Raw genomic sequence first — 23028 nt, 5'->3', positions numbered from 1 at the left:
AGGGGCCAGCAGAGCAAAGTCAGAGGTGTTTGGAGAAATACATATATTTATAGTGACTTGAAATAATGCACTCAAAGGGTACACAAAGGAAATTAGGCTGTTGTAAATGGCATTTGGGCTAAAGAGGAAATCTGAGTTGGGTTGCTGCTGCTGCTGCTGCTAAGTCGCTCCAGTTGTGTCCGACTCTGTGCGACTCCATAGACAGCAGCCCACCAGGCTCCACCATCCCTGGGATTCTCCAGGCAAGAACACTGGAGTGGGTTGCCATTTCCTTCTCCAATGCATGAAAGTGAAAAGTGAAAGTCAAGTCGCCCAGTCGTGTCCAACTCTTAGCGATCCCACAGATGGCAGCCTACCAGGCTCCTCCGCCCATGGGATTTTCCAGGCAAGAGTACTGGAGTGGGGTGCCATTGCGTTACAGCCCCCTTTATAAATGTATAACCATGAGTGTACCCAATATAAAAAGTACAGATAATAGCTAAAGCAAAACTCAAAGGAACCCTTAATTCACTTACAAAAAAAAGAAAAATCAATGAGCAAAGCATTCCTCTAAAGGTATTAAAAAAAAAACCCAACATACAGAATAAAAGTAAACCTAAGAATAAGGGAATCAATAATGATAAAAGTAGAAACAAATTGTACAGAAAATATGCAAATATGGCTGTACCTATGGCTGATTCTTGTTGATATATGACAGAAAATCACAAAATTCTATAAAGCAATTATCCTTCAATTAAAAATTAACAAAAAAAAAAACAATCACAAACTTGAGGGACTTCCCTGGTGGTCCATTGGCTAAGACTCCATGCTCCTAATGCAGGGGGCCCAGGCTTGATCTCTGTTTGGGGAACTAGATCCTACATGCCACAACTGAAGATTGAAAATCCCACAACTGGGAATTCTCTGGTGGTCCAGTGGTCAAGAGTCCACCTGCCAATGCAGGAGACATGGGTTCAATCCCTGGTCCGGGAGGATCCCTCATGTGAGGCAGCTGAGCCTGTGAGCAGCAACTACTGAGCCTGTGCCCTAGAGTCCAAGAGCAACAGCTACTGAGCCCACGTGCTGCAACTACTGAAGCCTGAGCGTCCTAGAGCCCATGCTCTGCAACAAGAGAAGCCACTGCAATGAGAAGCCCGTAGCACTGCAACTAGAGAGTGGCCCCTGCTTGCCACAGCTAGAGAAAACTCTCTGCCAGCAATGAAGACCCCATGGACTATAGCCCACCAGGCTCCTCCATCCAAGGATTCTCCAGGCCAGAATACTAGAGTTGCTTGCCATTCCCTTCTCCAGAAGATCTTCTTGACCCAGGGATTGAACCTGGGTCTCCTGCTTTGCAGGAAGATTCTTTACCATCTGAGCCACCAGGAAAGCCCAATGAAGACCCAGCACAGTCAAAAATAAACAAAAAAAAATTTTTAAGAAACTGGTCAGCCACTTGCAAAAGAATGAAACTAGAACACTCCCTAACACCATACGCAAAAATAAACTCAAAATGGATTAAAGGTCTAAATGTAAGACCGGAGTCCATAAAACTCCTAGAGAAGAACATAGGCAAAACACTCTCCGACATAAATCACAGCAGGATCCTCCATGACCCACCTCCCAGAATATTGGAAATAAAAGCAAAAATAAACAAATGGGACCTAATTAAAAGCTTCTGCACAGCAAAGGAAACTATAAACAAGGTGAAAAGACAGCCTTCAGAATGGGAGAAAATAATAGTAAATGAAACAACTGACAAAGAACTAATCTCCAAAATATACAAGCAGCTCCTTCAGCTCAATTCCAGAAAAATAAACGACCCAATCAAAAAATGGGCCAAAGAACTAAACAGACACTTCTCCAAAGAAGACATACAGATGGCTAACAAACACATGAAAAAATGCTCAACATCCCTCATAATCAGAGAAATGCAAATCAAAACCACAATGAGGTACCATTTCACACCAGTCAGAATAGCTGCTATCCAAAAGTCTACATGCAGTAAATGCTGGAGAGGGTGTGGAGAGAAGGGAACCTTCTTACACTGTTGGTGGGAATGCAAACTAATACAGCCACTACGGAGAACAGTGAGATTCCTTAAAAAACTGGAAATAGAACTGCCATCAGTTCAGTTCAGTTCAGTTCAGTCGCTCAGTCGTGTCCGACTCTTTGCAACCCCATGAATCACAGCACGCCAGGCCTCCCTGTCCATCACCGACTCCCGGAGTTCACTCAAACTCATGTCCATCGAGTCGGTGATGCCATCCAGCCCTCTCATTCTCTGTCGTCCCCGTTTCTTCCTGCCGCCAATCCCTCCCAACATCAGTCTTTTCCAGTGAGTCAACTCGTCGCATGAGGTGGCCAAAGTATTGCAGTTTCAGTTTTAGCATCAGTCCTTCCAATGAACACCCATATGATCCAGCAATCACACTCCTGGGCATACATACCGAAGAAACCAGAATTGAAAGAGACACATGGACTCCAATGTTCATCACAGCACTGTTTATAATAGCAAGGACATGGAAGCAACCTAGATGTCCATCTGCAGACGAATGGATAAGAAAGCTTTGGTACATATACATGATGGAGTATTACTTAGCCATTAAAAAGAATACATTTGAATCAGTTCTAATGAGGTGGATGAAACTGGAGCCTATTATACAAAGTGAAGTAAGCCAGAAAGAAAAACACTGATACAGTATACTAACGCATATATGTGGAATTTAGAAAGATGGTAACGATAACCCTGTATACGAGACAGCAAAAGAGACACAGGTGTACGGAACAGTCTTTTGGACTCTGTGGGAGAAGTGAGGGTGGGATGATTTGGGAGAATAGCATTGAAACATGTATATTATCATATGTGAAACGAATCACCAGTCCAGGTTCAATGCATGATACAGGATGCTTGGGGCTGGGGCACGGGGATGACCTGGAGGGAGGATAAGGAGAGAAGGGAGGTGGGAGGGGGGTTCAAGATGGGGAATGCATGTACACCCGGGGCAGATTCATGTCAATGTATGGCAAAACCAACCAATATAATATTGTAAAGTAATTAGCCTCCAATAAAAATAAATAAATAAATAATAATAATAAAAGAAAGATCCCACAAATCCCATTTGGTACATCCAAATGAATAAATAAATATTTTTAAATTATATCTATAAAAACAAAACAAAAAAGTAAACTTGATTAAAAAGGTGAATTTCATTGCATGTATTTTATATCAACATTAAAAAAAGAAGAGTAGCAGATGAAGTAGAAGAGTCAGGGGTCCCAATTACAGATGGAAAGAGACAGGGGCCCCTGGAGAAAGCTGCCTCATCCTCAAGCCTCCCTGGGCAGTGGTCTCTCCCTTGTAGGAACCATGACCCTGAAAGTCTTTGTTCCAGCTCCCTCGTGGCACTTGGAACAGGAAGAGGGAGCTGGTGGACACTTGCTACCTACCTCATCTCAGATAAGTGATTCATTCAAAAGTTCAGTTTCTGTGCCTATTAAAAAGTCCTGAGCCTTGGCCCTGGCCAGGTGGGTGGCCTGCTCCTGGGTAGTGCCCTGGACATGTGTGCTCTTAGGGGTGGGGGGAAACATTGTTTCTTGGCACCCACAGCTGGTTCCCCTTCATCCTTACTCAAAGAGCCTCCGTTTGTGGCAACACACCCAGTACTGGGGGTTGGACCTGCCTGGCCTCACCCATATCCTCTTCTGGAGACAACAGGAGGGAGGCAGCTAGGGAACATGTGGCAGCAGAAGCCCCACCCCTCTTGCATTTGGAGCATCACTGGATCTGTTGGTACCCCATACAGCCATGAGGGGGAGGACAAGACAACCCGCAAGGTTGACCCAGAGTCTGACATCAGGGTGTCATCGTTTTGGGTGGGAACCACCTCTGGACTATTTTTTAAGTGAGATTATGAGCCTATCATTGAATTCAGTGTTAGTTGGGTGTCTGGTACAGCCTAATGGACCATAATTGCCACATGAGGACTAACAAGTTATTCTGCTTTTCTTCATGTGAGCAAGCCCAAAGAGGGGGAAGCAAGGGACAGTGGGGTATATGTTGGTAATCACCCTCAACAGAGTAGCTCAGGAAAGACCACAGGAGGTGAGGCCGGAACTGGACTTCACTCCCTTCAAGGTTATGGAAACCCAGCTGGAAAATGTTTAACAACTGGCTCTCCAGGGGAAAACACCCGAGTGAAGGAAGTGAGCAGAGACGGGCTGCAGCCACTGCCCCCAGCCTCCCTAGGACCTGGTCCTCTGACATAGCTAGGCCACCTCACAGAAGCTGTGGCTCTGGCAGGGACTGTGTGACCACAGCACGAGGGGCTCTGCCACATGTTCTCCTATCACTCTGGCCCTACCACCTGCAGATGGAGTCGGGGCTCTGTCCCACCCTCTGACTTACACCAGGTCTAACGATGCCACTGGTCAAGCTAGGTCTGCTGCTGCTTCCCACATGGATTCCCTGCGTGGTTGAACTATACACATGACCTTTGCAGTCACTTTGAAAACATCTTAGAGAACTAATTTACAACAGCAAGAGCCTACATTCCTTGTTTTAAATGAAAGACAAATGATGCCCATCCAAAAACTCCATCCAATTATCCAGATATCACTAAAACTCTTCATATATAGCAACCCACCAGTGACTTTTGCATAATATGGAACTTTCAAAACACCAATTACCTAATTATTTAACTCTTAAAGAGCTCAGTGGTGCCTGTAATTGTATGGAGTACACAGCAATCCTGTTCATGTCACAACCTATCACGTTGTAGATGTTGGAAGCTGCCATGATTCCCCTGCACAGCCACTGTATCTGCCCCCACCTACTCCAGCTGGCTGCCAATAGCTCACAGCTGGGCCCTTCTCTTAAGACTCGCCTTCAATCTACTAAGTCATCCTGCCCAGAAATACCTGGGAGGTTATGTGCCTCCAGGGTTGGCGGAGAAAATACAGTATGTCATGAAATATTTGGGATATATATTAAAATTTTATTTGCTATTTATCTGAAATTCAAATGTAACTGGGCATTTTTTTTTATTTGCTACATTTTAATTTGCTAAATCTGGCAGCCCCTACCCTTCTACCAGGGCCCCCAACCAATGACTGCCCAGTATAGAAGGGCAAAGGTTACCTGACCTCAGGAGAGATGACTCACACACGAGGCCATTCATGCCCCAGAGCCCCCCATGGGATTAGACTGCGGCTTGACTTCTGCTAAATGTGAATCTGCCTCCATCCTTGTCTTACCACATCCCCCATACACCCAGCCTCACCCTGTGAATTCTCTGCTTTCCGTCACAGTATGGTCCCAGGAGACCTAAACCATCTGGTCTACACAGACCACCGAACATTGTGTCAGCTCACCGCATTGATGACATCATGCTAGCTGGACTTCATGCTAGTTGGACACAAGAAGCGAGCATCATGGACGCCTCATGGTGAGGCACATCTTGAAAAGCCTCAGGGGCTGCCACCTCTGTGAAATTTGCAGAGGCCCAGTGGTCTGGGACATGCCAGGGACAATTGCTTTAAAGTGAGTAACAAATGATCATGCCTTGTTTCTCTTATCACTAAGAAAGGTGTGTAGTGCTTGATAAGCCTCTTCAGAGCCTGGAAGCAGCATATTCTGCACTTGGTGATACTGTTCCAACCTATTTATTGGATGAAACAGAAGGCTGATCGGTTAAGTGGAGCCAGAGAAAGAAAGCACTCTGCAGCCAGTTGGCCACAGTCAGCCCTGACTCTTAGGCCGTGTGACCTGGCAGCTGTGATACTTGAGGTGTTACACTGTGTGGAGTGTGATAAATCCCAGAAGGTGTGTCACAGACCAGACCCCAGGCTCTGGATCAAGGGCCCACCACCTGCAGCAAAGAACCAAATACCGCTTGAAAGGCAGCTCCTGGTCTGTCACTGGGCCCCGATAGAGACAGAACATCTAACCACAGGACCCTGAGTGAACGATCATGTGGCCAGAACTGCCCATCCTGAGCTGAGTGATGTCAGAGCTGCTAAGTCATCAGATTGGGCAGACACCACAGCCATCCATCATAAGATGGAAGAAGAGCATCTGCAATCAGGCTCAAGCTGGGGCAGGAGGCTCAGACCCACCTCTTGTCACTACCACTCCTGCATGAATGCCCCCAGCTCACACAGATGGCCTTCCCTCTGTCTGGCTGCTGGAGGGGTCAAAACCCACCAGCTTGGTCCACAGACAGGTCAGCTTGGCCCGTTGGTGCAAGCTGGAAACGGGCATTTGCCAGGCAGCAGTCCCACTCAGGGGTGGCCGTGGAAGACAGAAATGGGGAGAAAGGCTCTCAAGAGTCAAAGTTTGGGGCAGGCACCCAGTGACTCCCCTTGTGAGGACAAAGAAATGGCCCACAGGTCAAGGTACCCATAGACCCTGGACAAGAGTGAACAGCTTAGCTGGAAGGAGCGAGATTAGAGGACTGGGGACAGGAATGGGGCGGGGAGGTGGAGTATAGAGAAATCCAAGTGCTTGGGAACAAGTTGGCGGAGGTCCAGCCTATAAGAAACCACCTGCTAGAGAAGAGGCACTGAACAAGCACGCGGAGGGCTCCCTGGAAGCTTCTCATGTCGGTAGCTTCTCGGCGTTAACACGATGCCCTCACAAACCATTAACCGTGGCGGCGGATGTGGAAGCTGTGTCTACGCCGCAAAGCATAGGCTCCGTCTTGCCAAGGCCAGCCTAGCTTTTGCTGTTGTCATATGTATGACCTGCCAGTGTCAGAGACCAACCTTAAACCCCTGGGGTGACACTGTTCCTCCAGGGCACCAACCGGCCACAACCTGGTACAAGCTGATCACACAGAACCGTTCCACTCTAGAAGGGGCAACCACTCATCCGCTCCTCCAGGCACACATCTGCCTTTCCTGCCTTCAGTGTCTCAGCCAGCACCACCAGCCAAGGAATCTCGAATCTACTGATCCGAGATCCCCCACAACACGGCCGCAGAGGAAGGACCTGCTTCATGGCAAAGGAGGCTTGGCAGTGAGCACACGACCAGAACGCACTAGTCCTCCCACCTAGCAGCTGCCCCCTGATAGAGCAGTCAAACAACCTCCTGAAGGCACAGCTGAGCTGTCAGTTTAAAGATGCTCGCCTCCCAGTAGAAGGGACCGGTGTCCTCCAGGGTGCATTGTCCACTCTAACAGCCACTGGGTGATGCTGTGTTCCTAAAAGGTAAAATACATGGTCTGGGAACCAAGGGCTCTTCATCACTCCTCACAACTGATGTGAGGGGATTCGTTCTTTCTGTACCTGCAACCTTAGGTTTTGTGGGCCCAGGGGTCCTGGTTCTCAGAGGAGGGATGTTTCCGCAAGAGATACACGAAGAGCCCCACAGAATTTAAAGTTATGACTGCAAGCTGGTCAGCCCTGCTCCTGGGGCCAGTAGCCAGGCAGGACACCTACAAGAGCCAAGTCCCAGGAGCTGGGCTGGGTACAGTGAGTGCACTGGGTCTAGGGCAGCCAGAGTGTGGCCACAGATTTCAGGCTGCAAGGCTACAATTTGGGATGTCTTCTGAGGGTCTGGCTCTGTGCTGAGGTCATGGGAGGCTCTGTGCAGGGGAAGCCCACCTGGAATTGCACTGATATGGCTCACTCTGGAAGCAGTAGGGAAAGTAAATTGACTTGCAAGGCGAGGACCTGGAGTGGGACAGCCAGCAGAGGCAGGTGGAGGAGGGAGGACAGGAGAGCAGCAAGGCTACTGGGGGCCAGCTGGCCACAGGAGAACACACAGCAACGATGTACTTTGCAAGACAGACAGGTGGCCCTGGGCCAAAGCCGAGAGAACACCTGTGAGTGGCTTGATAAGGGGAGCTGGGCTGCCTGGAGCCCACGCTGCAGTAAGGACAGGCAGGGACGAGGGCCCGAGGGCATGCCCAGACCAGGACCCTTGTCCTGCGTGCCCGCACCAGCTCTCTGACTCCAGAAGGCCGCTGATTCTAGTGTCTCAGGGAGTCAGCGCCTTGGGAAATCCAGTGGGTGCGCTGCCCTAGCAGAGCCCCGAGTCTTCCTGGGAATCGTGTGTAGTGGAACTCATGGAGAAGAGTTCTCCTTTCGCTCCGATTGCAACATTGTAAGGCTGTGAGCCTGGAGTTTCTGTGGCCACATCCCCACCCAGTGGAGAACGCACATCGTCCGAAGGGGAAAGCGACACCAGCCCCAGACAGACGTGGACAGAGGGCCCTCAGATCCTGCTCCCCTCCCCTGACCTCACCTCAGCACATGGAACTTGGTCCCATTAGCCAGTCCATCCCCTCTTTTCTTCCCCTGCTTCCATTGAGTTTGCATTGTTTATGGCCAGAGATGCTGACGAATCTCTGGACAATCATCTATCAGAGTAGCTATGAACTGCACTATTCAAGGTGTAGTCATTGACTACATGTGGCTTTTTGTCACTTGACATATGGCAAGTCCAAATTGGGAGAAGCTGTACGTGGAAAATACACATGGCTTTGGAAGGCAATATAAACCACAGCATGTAAAATATTTCATTAACAATTTTTATGTGGCTTCATATTCTGATAATATTCTGGGTTTCACTGATAATATTCTGGGTTTTGGTTTGTTGTGTTTTTTTTTTTTTTCTAATTTTTTTACCATGCTGCACAGCATGGATGCTGCATGATCTTAGTTCCTTGACTAGGGATCAAACCTGAGCCCTCAACAGTGTAGTAGAGTCCTAACCACTGGACCACCAGAGAAGTCCCAATAATATTCTGGTTTTGTGTGTTAGTCTCTCAGTCGTGTCTGACTCTTTGCAACCCCATGGACTGTAGCCCACCAAGCTCCTCTGTCCATGGAATTCTCCAGGCAAGAATACTGGGGTGGGTAGTCACTTCCTTCTCCAGGGCATCTTCCCAACCCAGGGATCAAACCTGGGTATCCTGCATTGCAGGCAGATTCTTTACCATCTGAGCCACCAGGGAAGCCATTAATATTCTGTTTATAGTGAGTTAAAGAAAGCGTTATGAAAATTAATCTTCCTATTTCTTTTTACTTTGGTAACACGGCTACTAGAAAACACTGCATTTCCCCTGGACAGTGATGTGTGAAGTTGTGCCTGCGTTAGAGAGAAGGCTGACACCTTGAGAGTCACCTTCAGACACAAGCAGAACACATGGCTTTGCACATGGGGAAAAGCAGTCTACTCCTGGGTTTCTGTCCCTTCATCCTCACAGACAGGAAGTGTCAAGTCCAAGTACCCCTCCCCTAAGAAAGTGACTCTCTCAAGCACTAGTGATTCTTTCACCCAACATGTCCCCTCCTGGATGTCCTTCTTGCCTCCAAGCCCTTATAGACACATCCTGTCTGGGCCGGCTTCCTCCACAGGTCCCTGTGCAGTATCCCTTCTTGCCAGCCTTCCTGGCCAACCCACCTGGAAAGGAATGGAAAGGAAGGCCAGGACTTACACCTCATCCCAAACTCTTTAAGATGCCCACAAGCCACCCTTCCTGGTCCTCAGTCCCCTCCTTCCACGGTTAGTAGACCCCAGCCCCTCCCCTAGCCTGGCCCCGCCTGCCCTCCAGTGGGCCATGCAGGACCCTGGTACCAATTCCCAAATGCAAGGAAAATGCAGGCTGTGACCTTGCATGGGTATGGGTTTGGGAAGCTTCCTCCTTTGCCCTCCTCAGGGTTGCCCATGAGGGGAAATAGCTCTGTGTGGTCTATTTTATTTTGACTAAAAGTGTCAGAATTTGATTAAGTGTGTGTATGTGTGTGTGTGTTGGGATGGGGGAGGTGATGTACACCAGAAAAGAAAAATTCCTCGAAGCCAGTAAGCCAAAGTGTAAGGCAGGCAGGCAGGGCTGTGCTCATCAGTGAGGTGGGGGTGGGGCAGCATGGGAGGCAGAGCCACAGCCCCCAAGACATTCTAGTCCTTGGAATCTGTGAAACGTGACCTTACATGGCAAAAGGGATGTGGCAGATGTTTAAGAACCCTGAGATGGGGAGATGGTCCTGGATTACTTCATGGGCCCAATAACATCATAAGGATCCTTATAAGCAGAAGGCAGGAATGTCAGAGAAGATGTAATGACAGACGCAGAGGCTGGAGGGAGCAGCTGCCAGCTTTGAAGATGGAAGAAGGGGCCATGAGCCAAGGAATGCACATGGACTTCAGAAGCCAGAAAGGCCGAGAACATAAGCTCTCCTCTAGAACCCGCAGAGGAACTGGCTCTGCTGACACATTGATTTTAGCTCAGAAGACCCATTTCAGACTTCTGACCTCCAGAACCGTCAGTTGATAAACCTGTTTTGTTTTAAGCCATTATTTGTGATCATGTCTTACAGAAGCTATAAGAAACTCATGTAAAGAGGGACCAGCATTTATATTTTTATCTCAACTGTGTGAATATGTGCTCAGTCGTGTATGACTTTTTGCAACCCCATGGACTGTAGCCTGTCAGGTTCCTCTGTCCATGGGATTCTCCAGGTAAGAATAGTAGAATGGGTTGCCATTTTCCACAGCAGGGGTTCTTCCTGACGCAGTGATTGGACACACATCTCTTACATCTCGTGCATTGGCGGGTGGATTCTTTACTACTGCGCCACCTGGGAATCCCTTTTAGCAATTACTAAATGCATAAAAGTGTCCTCATTAATAAATATAAATCTTGGCAATTGTGCTTCCCAGACATGCTATGAGGGATGAGATATGTTGTGGGGTGGGAAGGGATCACCTTACCACACGTGTCCCCGGCTGGTACCCGCCTTTATGCTTACTGCCAAGCCTCAGAGTCCCCCTGGAGGAGGATGTACGCAGCAGCAGGTGGTCACTGGCCCAGAGCATGGCAGAGGACCTGTGAGGGCTGGCATCCAGGCTGAACGGGTCCAGGCTTACTTGGAAGTCCAGAGGTCTCTCTATATCTCGGCTCCGCAGGTACCCACCTGTGTGACCTTGGGCACAACCTCTGATGGGTCCCAATTCATCACAAGCAAATACAGGTATAGAGGTGCACCCCATCCCATGGAGCAGTTTGAGCATAAACTGGCTGGACTACAAAAGGAGCAGATACAGCCACCAGCACCTGCTGGACCAAGGCACCACATGTGGGCATGTGGACCTCACTGGACTCAGGGTCTCAGAGAGAGGGTGCTGGCCACTCTCATGTCCCCTCCGACACATCCTTCCTTGCCTGAGGTCTCGTGGTGACTTAGGAGCGTTTGCATGTACCATGGGATGAGAGGTGGGCCTGTGACAGACCTGGTCAAGCAGGTTCCAGGCAGGTGCCCTCTCTCAGGTGCAGAGGTAGTGGATGTACACCCACAGAGGGAGCTGGATGACACAGGGGAGGGGCTGGCACCCAGCTCTGCAACGCTGCTCCTGTTCCATAAACTCCTCCTGGGCAGACTCGGGCTCAGTCATTGGAAACCCCGAGTCCTGCCTGATGGTATTTTTTCACACTACTATTATAATTTCCAAGCAATATGCTTCTATCAGTGATTATGTGATTGTGTGTGTGTATGAATAGGGAAACATCCACTATTTCTTTGTAAGGGACTGAAATCACCGCACAGTAGTGGACTCCTTGTGGGCTATTTTAAAAGACATCTAACTGAACTGAACTGATCACCTTTCTCATTTGACTTTTTCTTTACAAATGTATGCATTGACTTTTTTCATAGTATGTTCCAGGGATATTCTGCCTGCAGGTGAGCCTGAGGGGGTTACATGGGCTAGGGCCAGGGGAGGAAAGCAGGTGCTCTCCCCCAGCACACCAGCCTTGATGTTTCTCCCTGTGTGCATGGCCCACAGCCCCATCAGCTGAGACAACGCTACCCTGGACCTCTGGAGGAAGGGGGACCCTGGCCAGATCCAGGAGCCATGCAGGTCATATACATACATATTTGATGTATATGACACAGGTTTCATGCGAACCTGTGGATGGGAAAATGATGTCCCAGGACATAGAGTGAGGATACTGTATCTTCTGGAAGAGGGTGTGTCACGGTGTGGCATCACCTTCCTCCTGCCTATCTACTTGTGGGACTTCTCTGCCTTCTACTCACAGTGGGAAGCTGTTCTGGAAAGGTCGGTGCTTGGTTACCTAGCATGAGGGGCTCCTCTACTCATCCCTTTGAGAGGAGCACACTTAGGGGCTCACACCCCCACAGCAGCCCTGGCAGGTCATAGTACAGGAGGGGAAACTGAGGTCTGGAGGGATTTCAAAGTCACTGAGTCCACCCTGCTAGGAAAGGGAAGAGCGGGTTTGAACCCACAGCCCTACCAGGCACGGGCTGGGAGCAGAGTGTGGTCCTTGGAGGTGGAGCCGGGCTCCTTCCCTGCTGGGTGCCCAGACTGGTTCTTCTCTTCTGGGAGTGCTAACCAAAGGAGTTCTTTATTTCCTCCCACCCCTTAACCAAAGGAGTTCTTTATTTCCTCCCACCCCTTACCTCCCCTGGGGATGAAGGATGGATCTGCTGGGTCTTCATGAGCAGGAAGCACATCCACCCAGGCCTATCCCCACTGTCCAGTGGGGGGTCAGCCAAGCTCCCCCCTGGGCAGGATGGCTGGCAGAGTGGGCCCCCAAGGATCCTGCATGAAGGACCAGGGCCCATGGGGAGCTGGCTTACCACTCCCCAGCATCTATGTGGTTTGCCCAGGGCTTAGGGGTCTGCCAAGCTGTGCTAGGCACGGTCAACTGGATGATCAGCAGGCGTCTACAGGCATTCATTGGACATAAGGCTGTGGTCCTGACTGCACATCTCCAGGCAGGCTGTGCTAGGCCCCGTGGAAGGGTGGAAGCCAAGGAGGCAGTGTAGTCGTGTCCACGCTGGAGCGGTGAGCAGCGCCTTCCTTCTCAGAGTGGGGTGGGTATGGGGATGCTTCCTCCACCCAGAGCCCTGGGGCTCTCAGACAACATAACTTCAAAAGCTCCCCAGTCTCCATCAGATCGCCCTCTGGCCACACCTCACAAAAGTCTCCACACCCAGCCCATGCGGCACACGCTGCTATTAACCCACTTCATAGACCAGGCAGGTGAGACCCAGAGCCGCCCAGATCTCACCAGGCCTCGAGGAAGCTGACTCCAGAGCCCAGGCAGGCTCTGCCCTCACCAGCAACTGCCTTTGAGCTCATGAAGTCACTGCCTAAGAACAAATGTGCTCACTGAACCCAGGTCTCCATCATTCACCCCTGTGACTTCAGCAACTCACGGGGCTTCTCTGCCTGCAGAACCTTCTTTCTGTGACATTAGGGGCAGGACAGCCTCTGAGCACCATCCCCCATAACAGCCACTGGTTGCGCATCGGGCAGACCTGGCCGGTGGGACCAAGGACCCATCCCCGGGGCCCTTCCCCTCTGTGAGACTCTGGCTTGAGCCAGCACTGGGTGGTGGCGGTGGTAGTGGGTTGGTACTTGGCGCACTCCTCCCCTGCCCCTGCCCCCGCCTGGGCAGGTGTTAGCCAAGGGAGCAGAGCAGAGATGGACTAAGATGCATGAGGAGCATGGGAAGGGATTGGGGATCAAGAGTAAGGCAGGACGACTGCAGGGGGGCCTGAGGAATTGGGGTCCAGGGGGCACCACCTTTCCAGGTGGGCTCTCTGGTATGGCCAGCCCCCACCCCTGGCCCCTCGTCCCCCTTACCCCGCAGGATCACTCTTGGTCCAGGAACACCCCCCAACCTTCGTGGCCTCTGTAGCCCCGCTCCTTCCAGTGCCCCTTGCCAGTTACCTCCGTGCACTCCAGCTTACAACTGGTGCAATTCCTGCTGATCCCAGCTGCTGGTGGGACCCCCAGCATCCAGCTCAAGGAGCCTGTGGGAAGATTCAGAGCTGGAGCACCCTGGCCCACCCCAGCCCTCAGGAGGACAGCCAGGACCTCTGGCAGCGATGGCTGGAGGAGGATGAGCCACACTGGCCTTTTCAGGGGTCAGGGAGAGGCCTGGACCAGAAGCTCAACTCTCTTGGAAAGGAGAGTCCAAGACCAAAGAGAGGAAATGTGAACACTTGTCCAAAAACCAAAAAAAAGACACACACACCCCCCCCCCCAAAAAAAGCCATCATCTGAGTCAGGGGGAAGTGGTCCATTTTCTGGGGTAGAAAGTACATCTCTTTCAAGATCAAAACCCCACTCTTTATGAAATATGCCAGATGGGTTTAAACCTCACTGAGAAAAGGAGAAGCTGGAGCAGTGCTGTAGCTGTATTTGAACCGTGAGTGACTGCAGCAAGGGAGTCCCTGGAGCAGAAGTAAACAAACAGAAATGGATCCTCACCAGGCACGTGGACTTACTGGAACTTAGTCCCATAAAACAGGCTTCTCCAAATAGCTCGATGGCCTGTACACAAACTGGTCGCCTGGAAACGGCTGCTCTTTCAGAAATAAAGGGATAGAATATATGGCACAAGAGAAGAGGTGGCAGCGGTCAGAGCACCAGGGGCCTCGGCTGATGCCAAGCAGCTTCCCAAGAGGCCCTCAGAGGCTGAGGAGGGAAGGGGCCTGGGACAGGAGGGTGTGGGCCCAGGGACACCCCAGGGCTGAGGACAGCAGGGGTGCAGAGGAGAGGCCAAGGGGATTCCAGTCTGGGAGGGACCTGGGTAGGGGCAGACCCAGACCTGAGAGGGGGATGTGGAAGGGAAGGGGTTTGGGGAGGAAAAGAGGGCCTCTTTTCACTGTGTGTCCAGCCAGAGAAAGAGAGAGACAAAGAGACAAGAGAGACATAGAGACAGCGAGAGACACACGGAGATGAAGAGACAGAGACAGGAGGAGGAGAGAGACAGAAAAACAGAGAGAGAGACAGGGGGAGAGACACACACACGCACACAGAACTGGACTGTCCTAGGATCAGCATCTACCTGAGAAGGGAAGGGAGGTGAAGGCGGTGGGGAGGGGCCGGGCCTGCCCCTCTGTCACAGGACTGGGGGCATATTCCAGATCCTTCCCTGGAGGGCCTCCCTTCATCACAAGTCTCATCTCTCCTGCCTCAGGGTGGTTTCAGGGCAGCTCTGCAGAAACCAAGGGAGCAGGCAGAGAGCACTCTGCCCCCCTCTCTCAGCCCGTCTGCCCTCCGGTCCTGCTCTTGCAGGAGCAGGCATGGGCCTCGCCGGGTCCTGTCACTGCTGGATCCCCTTGGCCTGCTCCTGACCCCAGAAACCCCAGACAACAACGCCTCTCTGGAGCAGGGAGATGTTCGGAATTCTAATTCTGTTTCTGAGGCGCCTGGACCCTGGGGCCTGGGATGCAGGCGGCTTGCTCAGCTCTCCTGGAGCAGTCTCTGCTTCACAGTCTGCCAGATCAGCCCCGTTGCAGGACCACAGGGACAGCGTGTCACATGCTCAGAGCCAGCAGCTCCTGCTTGAGAGGGGCCCACGGCAGGCAGGCATGGCCCCAGCCCCCACTGCTGAATCCACACCTTACTGGGTCACAAGAGCCCGGTCGCCCCATGCTCAGGGTCTTATCACCACTCTGTTCAGTGGAGCCATCTGCTCCTTCCCACTCTGGCCCCTCTGCCAACACATCTGCTTGGGGGCCACCTGGAGCTTTGTGTCCTCCTGAGCATCTGGCAGTAGTAGGGCCTCCAACCAACTCAGGGGGTAGGGGCCCCAGATAGGCTGGGACAAGTCCTGCCGGGGAAACTGGGAGAGTGTGCCTGCTGAGTGATGCACCCTCACCCCAACTCCAAGCCTTCTGCTTCAGCAGCAAAGTACCCAGCACAGCTGTGGAGGCTGAATGAAGAGAGGTCCGCCCCCTCCCCGGCTCTCCCCCCACCCCCAGTGCTAGAGACTGAATCGTGTTCCCCCAAATCCACATACCAAAGCCCTAACCCCCAGTGTATAGTATCAGGCTGTGGGCCCTTTGGGAAATGACCAGAGTTAGGTGAGGTCATGAGTGGAGTCCCCACAAGAGGAAGAAACCAGCATGCTCTCTTACCTCTGCATACCCCTGCCACTATGTGAAGAGCCAGCAGTAAAGGAGCTGTCTGCAAGCCAAGAAGTGAGCCCTCCCCAGAAGCTGACTGTGCTGGCACCCTGATCTCATACTTCCAGTCTTCAGAACTGTGAGGAAGCAATGTCTGTTGGTTAAGTCACCTGGTCCACGGTATTTTGTTTTGGCACCTGGGCAGACTAAAACACCCGGAGGGTCACCTCCCCAGTTTTCCTTCTGAAAAGTGCTCCCCAAATCCACCACACACAGCTAACTATACAGGCCATGGAGCCCCCATCCCTCCTGCCCACTAGGGCACAGATGAAAGAGGGTAAAGAATAGACCAGAAACTTCCAAGGGGGCTCCAAGAACCCAATCTGAGGCCACTCAGAAGTGATGGCCATCAAGAGATAGAGCTCTATAGCAACCTAAATGACCACTGACAGATGACCAGGTAAAGAAGTTGTGGTGTGTGTGTGTGCTCACTTTCTCAGCTGTGTCCAACTCTTTGCCACCCTGTGGACTGTAGCCCGCCAGGCTCCTCTGTCCATGGGCTTATCCTGGCAAGAACACTGGAGTGGGTTGCCATTTCCTCCTCCAGGGGATCTTCCTGACCCAGGGATCAACTCTGAGTCTCTTGTGTCTTCTGCATTTGCAGGCAGACTCTTTATCACTGGGCCACCTGGGAAGCCCTAAAGAAGATGTGGTACATATATACAATGGAATACTACTCAGCCATAAAAAAAGATTAAAAATAATACCACTTTGTAGCAGCAAGGATAGACCTAGAGATTATCACACTAAGTGAAGTAAGTCAAACAAACATCGTATGATATTACTTATATGTGGAATCTAAGAAAATAATACAAATGAACTAACTTACAAAACAAAAATAGACTCACTGGCATAGAAAATAAACATTTGGTTACCAGAGAGGAAAAGAGAGGAAGGGAGGGAGGGGTAAATTAGGAACTGGGGATTAACAGATACACACTGCTATATAAAAAATAGATAAAAACAAGGATCTACTGCATAGCATCAGAGACTGTATCTGATAACTTGTAATAACCTATAAGGGCTTCCCTGGTGGCTCAGAGGTTAAAGCATCTGCCTCCAATGCAGGAGACCCGGGTTCAATCCCTGGGTTGGGAAGAATGGAAAAGAACATGAAAAAGGATATATATATATATATATATATATATATTCAGTCCATGGAATTCTCCAGGTCAGAATACTGGAGTGGGTAGGCTTTCCCTTCTCCAGGGGATCCTGCCAACCCAGGGGTTGAACCTAGGTCTCCCACATTGCAGGTGGATTCTTTGCCAGCTTAGCCACAAAGGAAGCCTATATATATATCTGAAACTCTTTGCTGTCTACCCGAACTAATACAAATCAAAAAATTATTTTTAAAAAAGAAAAAGATATTTTTAACCTATCTACAGATGATGAAACTATGGAGGAAAAGATAGAGATCCATGCCAAGGGAACGACTCAGGGTGTTGAGGTTCCACAGCCACAGGCTGGAGGTGAGGGGAAACACATCATAGGAGAAGGCCTGCTCCCAAGGAGCTCTAGATGAACTATGTATGCAGCCAGCTTCCTCCCAGGGAAGCCACTGAAAATGGTACTGAGGCCACAGTACCTGCATATAATCCTGCAAATTATAGAGGAAGACCCCAGGTGATCTGAGATGTCAGCATAGGCAAAAGGCACCAGGGAAACAGAAAGAGCAAAATCAGCCACACTTGAGGTCCCTCCAACGCAACCAGAATGCTCTCCTTCTGGGAGCCTGCAGTGGATACAGCCCCAACCGACCTGCTGGGGACAATTTTGAAATTGCTTAATGCTCTGGGCCAAATGGCTTGTGGTGGGGATAGCATTTCCCAGGGGTGCCGGGCTGGACCTGGGCGGGCCTGGCAGCAAAACCTCAGACCCTTAGGATGACCCTGAAACCAAGCTGAAGCTTCCCAGCTCCCAGACAAGAGGTGGGCCCTCTGGGCAGCCGGGACAGACAGGAGGAGTGTGCGCATCGTCAACAGCCCCCGCCTCCCTCGTCTGGCCCTGGAAGCCTGCTGACTGGCGCTGTAAGGGCAGCCAGCACAGGCCTGAGACAAGTGAACAAATCAGCAGTACTTGGCCTCTCTTTCTTTGGAAATTCGGCATTTTGCTCATCAGAATTTTTTGCATTGATTTTAGATTCTTTAGAATTTGCGTTGAAATATTTATCTTGATGACTGATGTTTCTGGTGCCCCCTTAAAGCATGGGCCAGAGGAGGGACCTGCCTCTCCTCTTGGCCCTGAGAAGGCTGTCAGTGACCCACATCCCCCCACTGCTCTGGAGCCAACCAGCACCCCAGGCATGTGGGGTTTACCATGGGGAGCATTCTGTGCCCAAGACAAACAAGAAGGGGGCATGGGCCAGCCCCTGTCTGATGTGGTGGACTCCCCACAGCAGGCCACAGGCCCCACCTTTCACTGCCACCGTGCCAGCTCTCTGCTTGCGCCGAAGACCCCATCTCCCTTCTCTCCAGCTGGCCCCCACGGCCCCTCCACATAGGATTTCTCATCCAAACTCCGGCCAGAGCTCCGGTGACCAGCAGATGCGGGCTTCCTGCTTGCCTGCAGCTTGTGGGCGCCCCGACCCGGGCTGGTTGTTTTTCTCCTAACATCATTAGCTCTGCCAGGAGCAGAACCAGTCCAGTGTTTATGCTGACCTCGTCATTTCACAGAAGAAGAAGGAGAAAAGACATGTGAGGGGGAAACCATGCCAAAGGCACTGGATCCGGGCCCTCTCCCCCATTTCCACCGCCCCGCCTGGCTGAGGGGAGCGGGCAGGCGCTCCCCTCCGCCCTGTCACCAGTTCTGGATCCTTTCCTCACTGCTTGGGCACAGAGCTGGTTCACAGGATGTCTGGATTTTTCTTTGTTTTGGAAAAAGTAACTGCTCTCCACTTCTTACCAGGAGCAACGGTTCTTAGGCTTAAGTGATTCTTGTGGGGAGGTGCAGACATCTGAGAGCTCTTATGATGTCTGCTGAGTCTTGCCTCGTGGCTAGGCAACTGGTTCTGCCACTAAGATCCCACGTCCCCCGACCCCGCTCCCCAGCTGCAGTTTTAAATTCCCCAGACCCTCTACTCAACAGGGGTCACTTCCCAGGCCTCCTGGCAGCGGTGACTCCTAGATCACGGGGCTGGACTCTAGAGCAGCAGGATGAGGACTCAGCGTGCCCATCCAAGTCAGTGCCCCACAATTCACTCCCAGCAGATTGTCCCTAAAGCGCCTGCGCATACACTCAGCTTCAGAGGCACAAACACTTGGTCAAGTTAAACAAACCACTGAATGCGAGAACATGGAAGAAACTCTTCTAGAAAACTGAACGTGGCAGAGAGCTACCTTTTCCTTCTTGGCGATCTCCATCCTGGCTCTGTCATCCAGCATTTGTACCACAGCCAGCCCAGGGGAGCTGGGACCCCTCAGCGTTCCTCGACAGGCTTCCAAGGCAGAAATATCCCCGGACTTCTCCCAACCAAGGGTCACGGCTGGCCCAGGTATCTGGTTGAGTATGGTCCACCTTCTGGCTGGTTGCTGGCTTGATGTTCAGTCACAGAGTTTCCTCCTTTTCATTGTTTTCCAGCTTTCCTTCCTGGGTCATAGTTGGGACCTTTCCCCACTGAGGTCTCGTCAGGCTAGGTATGGTCGGGGGAGGGCCATTGCTGGGCTCCCAGGGCTGGTCAGCTTTCTCTTCGGGCTGTGCTGAGCTGTGACAGCGTGGTGCTCTCTCAACAGACTCAGCAGAAAAGGTCCTCCTTCCTCTGGTGTCTGGGGGACAGCCTTTGAGTCATGAGGCTGCAGACGACTGTGCTGTCTCTCACACACCAACCTGCTTCCCTGAGGCTCAGTCACCGCCCAACACTTCCTGCTCCGACCAGGTGTGGAGTGGGGAATTCTCCTGCCAGGGCTTTCTGCGCTCCTGCGAGGGCCCACGCTGCCATGGCAACCAGGAGCAGGCCTCTGCGCTCACGCCCTCCGGCCTCTGCAGGGCTGACCATCCTGTCATTAGAGCTGCCATGCAGAAAACTGGGGCTGATGGCAAAAGGCCTCCATCTTGACATCACCATAGCGACAGCCCGATCGCTTTATCGCTTTAGACTTTGCCACCTGTCCAGTTCCCAGGGGAGACTCAGAGGGTCTTCCAAACTCATGTCCTAAGGGGGAGAGGCCCCCAGGGTCTGAGAACCAGAGGAGAGGGTACGGGTGGCTTAGCCACTGGCATGGCCACACGTGCTCAGACCACTCTCAAGCTTGGTTATTGCCTTCCCTGCTTACCATCTGGAAATCTGAGCTCCATTAGTATCCAGCAGAGGGAGCAAGGAGGAGTGGCCAGGGAGAACTCTCCAGATGGATCCACTGTAACATTTTTAAGCCACTTTTGTACTGATGGTTATCTGGGCAGTTTCAGTCTTTCTCCATTGCAAATCTTGGTCTTTTACCAGAGTCAACACATGCATGTGATTCTTCTGGATGGTTCCTAGAGGCTGAATTGCTAGGTCAGATGCTGGGCACATTTTAGGATTGCTCACAGAGGACTACATTACCCACTCAAATGGCTTCACCAATTAATCTTTCCACAGTCATTGGGAGTTTGTTTCCATGCTGGCAAATCCATGAGATGATGAATCTTTATAACTTTTATTTATCTGTTGTGTTTCATTATCATTTGAATTGCACCATGCTGGACACCTTTTCATATGTTTATAGTTATTTGTATTTCTTTTTCTAAGGATGATTTGTTTTTATTACTTACCTATTTAGTTATTAAATTGTCTTCTACTTTTCAGTTTGTGTTAACTATTTTTATATTCCATCCATAATTACTAATAATCATTTGCTTGTTAAATATGCTATAATACCTGTCCCCCATCTATTGCTAAGCACATGGCTTGATCACTGATGTCTTTCATCACACAGTATTTCTTTTTTATGAATTTTATTCTTTGCTTTCTTTTGTGAAATTCTTGTCTTATTAAGAAAAGCATTTTCAACCCAAAATAGAAAAATGTTGTTCCACATTTCCTTCTAATATTTTCCCAATTTGTTTATGTTCAGCACTTTTTGTCCCTCTAATTAGTGCATAATTTGAGGGTAGGAGTCTAATGAGTTTGAGCAGGCTCCAGGAGTTGGTGATGGACAGGGAAGCCTGGCGTGCTGCAGTCCATGGGGCTGCAAAGATTCAGACATGACTGAGCAACTGAACTGAACTAAATTGAACTGAGGAGTCTAATACTCATTGGCTATCCTTTTCCCACTGACTTGTGTTGTTGACTGCACCACAATTTGTGCTCCATTGTTGTATTTCTCTGTTGTGAGGGAACGGTTCAGCTCTGGTCACCTTGGAGATGTACACACACATAGGCTAAGTCTGAAGCACAGCTGGCCTAAGCACTTTGTGGTGTTCCAGGAAGTGAAGCTGGACTTGGGAGGAGCTGTGCCAAGGCCACCTCACGCTCTCCTCTCCATCTTCCCAGGAAACATCCAGTAGGGTTTCCCCTCCTCTCTGATTCTGGGATGTGAGGCTTTCTGCCCCAGCCCCTCAGCATGTAGCTGCCATCTTGACTGGGCTCCCAGCCAAAGGTAATGCCTTGGGGTGACTTGAGGAGCGGGCATCCTGCCTCTTTGGTTGAGTATCATCCTTTCCGGTTCATGGGTCAAGGATGGAAAGCAGCACCTTTGGGTGCTTTCCTTTTTCTTTCTTTTTCTTTTTTAAGTTGCTGCTTGTGTCAGTAACAAATTGTCTGAATGTAAAAATGGCTCTTAGAACTCTGCCTGTGCTGTCTTAGCCCGATTTGTCTATGAACTAGACATCTCTCTGTCCATTCCTGTGGGTACCACACTCTTTCAGTCAGCATAACTTTTTAGCTTTTCTTTTATATCTGTTGGAACAAACATCTCCTTTTCCTTACAATTTTTTTTTACCATAAGCCTCTTATCTTTCATATAAACCTTAAAATCTACTCATCCCATTTCACTAAAATAATGCTGAGGATAATTGCACTGGAGAGGCATTGAATTTGTGGGTTGGGAGGTCCATTTTAGAGAACTGACATCTTTATAAAGTCAAGTCTTCTCGTTCAGAATTTGGTACATGCCACATTTGCTTAGGTCTTCTCTTATAACCTTCAGCTTTATTATTTTTCTTTTATAGATAAATAAATTTCTTATTAGATTTATTCCTAAAGAAAGGAAATATATTTAATAGGAGAAGGAAAAATTGTCATTATAACTACTATTGATTAAAACGTTTATGAGTGACAAAGTACTTTTGTATTCATTATGTCATTTGATCAGATAATCTTGAGGCAGTAGGCAGGGGTGGTATTATTTTCACCATTTTTTTCCCCCACCACTTTCAGATAAGTTCACTGAGCCTAGGGAAGCTGAAGGATTGGGTTGGAAAGAACTGCGATGCTCACCAACCCCCAAGGACAAGAGACAAGGCAATCCTCTTGCAGAGCCCTCCCCTCCCTGGCCACAGTTGACTGGTATGTTACCTAATCCAAGGGCAGCCACACACTGCACACTGGTCAGAGCCTTGGGGGTTGGCCCCACAGGAGACATTTACCCAACAGGGACTACTTGAACAACAGGTTGTAATTTGGAGGCCTCAAAAGGGCAGAATCTCTGAGCATTCAAGTCTCCAAAGTAAAGTCCTGCATCTTCTCCCTGAGGGGAGGTAGAGGATGGTACATTCCTGGCTGAAGTATCTGTGGAGCAGGAGGGGAGGGAGCGGCTCCCTTTGCTTCCCCTCCCCCAAACCCAAGTCCGGGTGTTTCAGCCCTTCACTCTGCTAAATCCCCATCACCTCTGTCTCTCATCAATTTAAACCTTTCCACCTTGGTTAGTATCTCCCATTTTTTGTCCTTCTCCTGCTCTAGTAGAGTTCATATAAACATACTTATTTCATCTTCTATGTTTAACCAGAAGTTTGTACCTACTGTTTGGGTTTCACTGACCTTTTTCATCTGACCAAATCCCATTGCTTCTCCCAAGCCTTAAACACAAAGTCTTGGACTGTAACCTGGTTAGATAGCCTACCCTGTGGTCTGCATTGATTGGCTGAGGCCTGGGCTAAGTACCCAACTGCAGACCAATCTC

At 50.2% G+C, this 23028-nt stretch overlaps 1 protein-coding gene across 1 annotated transcript in view; it reads right to left on the bottom strand.

Moving 5' to 3' along the window:
• Positions 1–19994, bottom strand: part of GCK (glucokinase) — a 42148-nt gene extending 22154 nt beyond the window's left edge. Inside the window, exon 1 of the mRNA XM_055421113.2 lies at positions 19270–19994. Coding sequence (XP_055277088.1) covers positions 19270–19314 — 45 coding nt within the window. The 5' untranslated portion in view covers positions 19315–19994. The remainder of the gene's footprint in view (positions 1–19269) is intronic.
• Positions 19995–23028: the final 3034 nt, after the last annotated feature.

The sequence above is a fragment of the Moschus berezovskii genome, chromosome 3, assembly GCF_049115385.1.
Source record: "Moschus berezovskii isolate FMDL1 chromosome 3, NW_MosBer_1.0, whole genome shotgun sequence".
Lineage (NCBI taxonomy): Eukaryota > Metazoa > Chordata > Mammalia > Artiodactyla > Moschidae > Moschus > Moschus berezovskii.
This window is presented reverse-complemented; position numbering and strand designations above follow the sequence as displayed.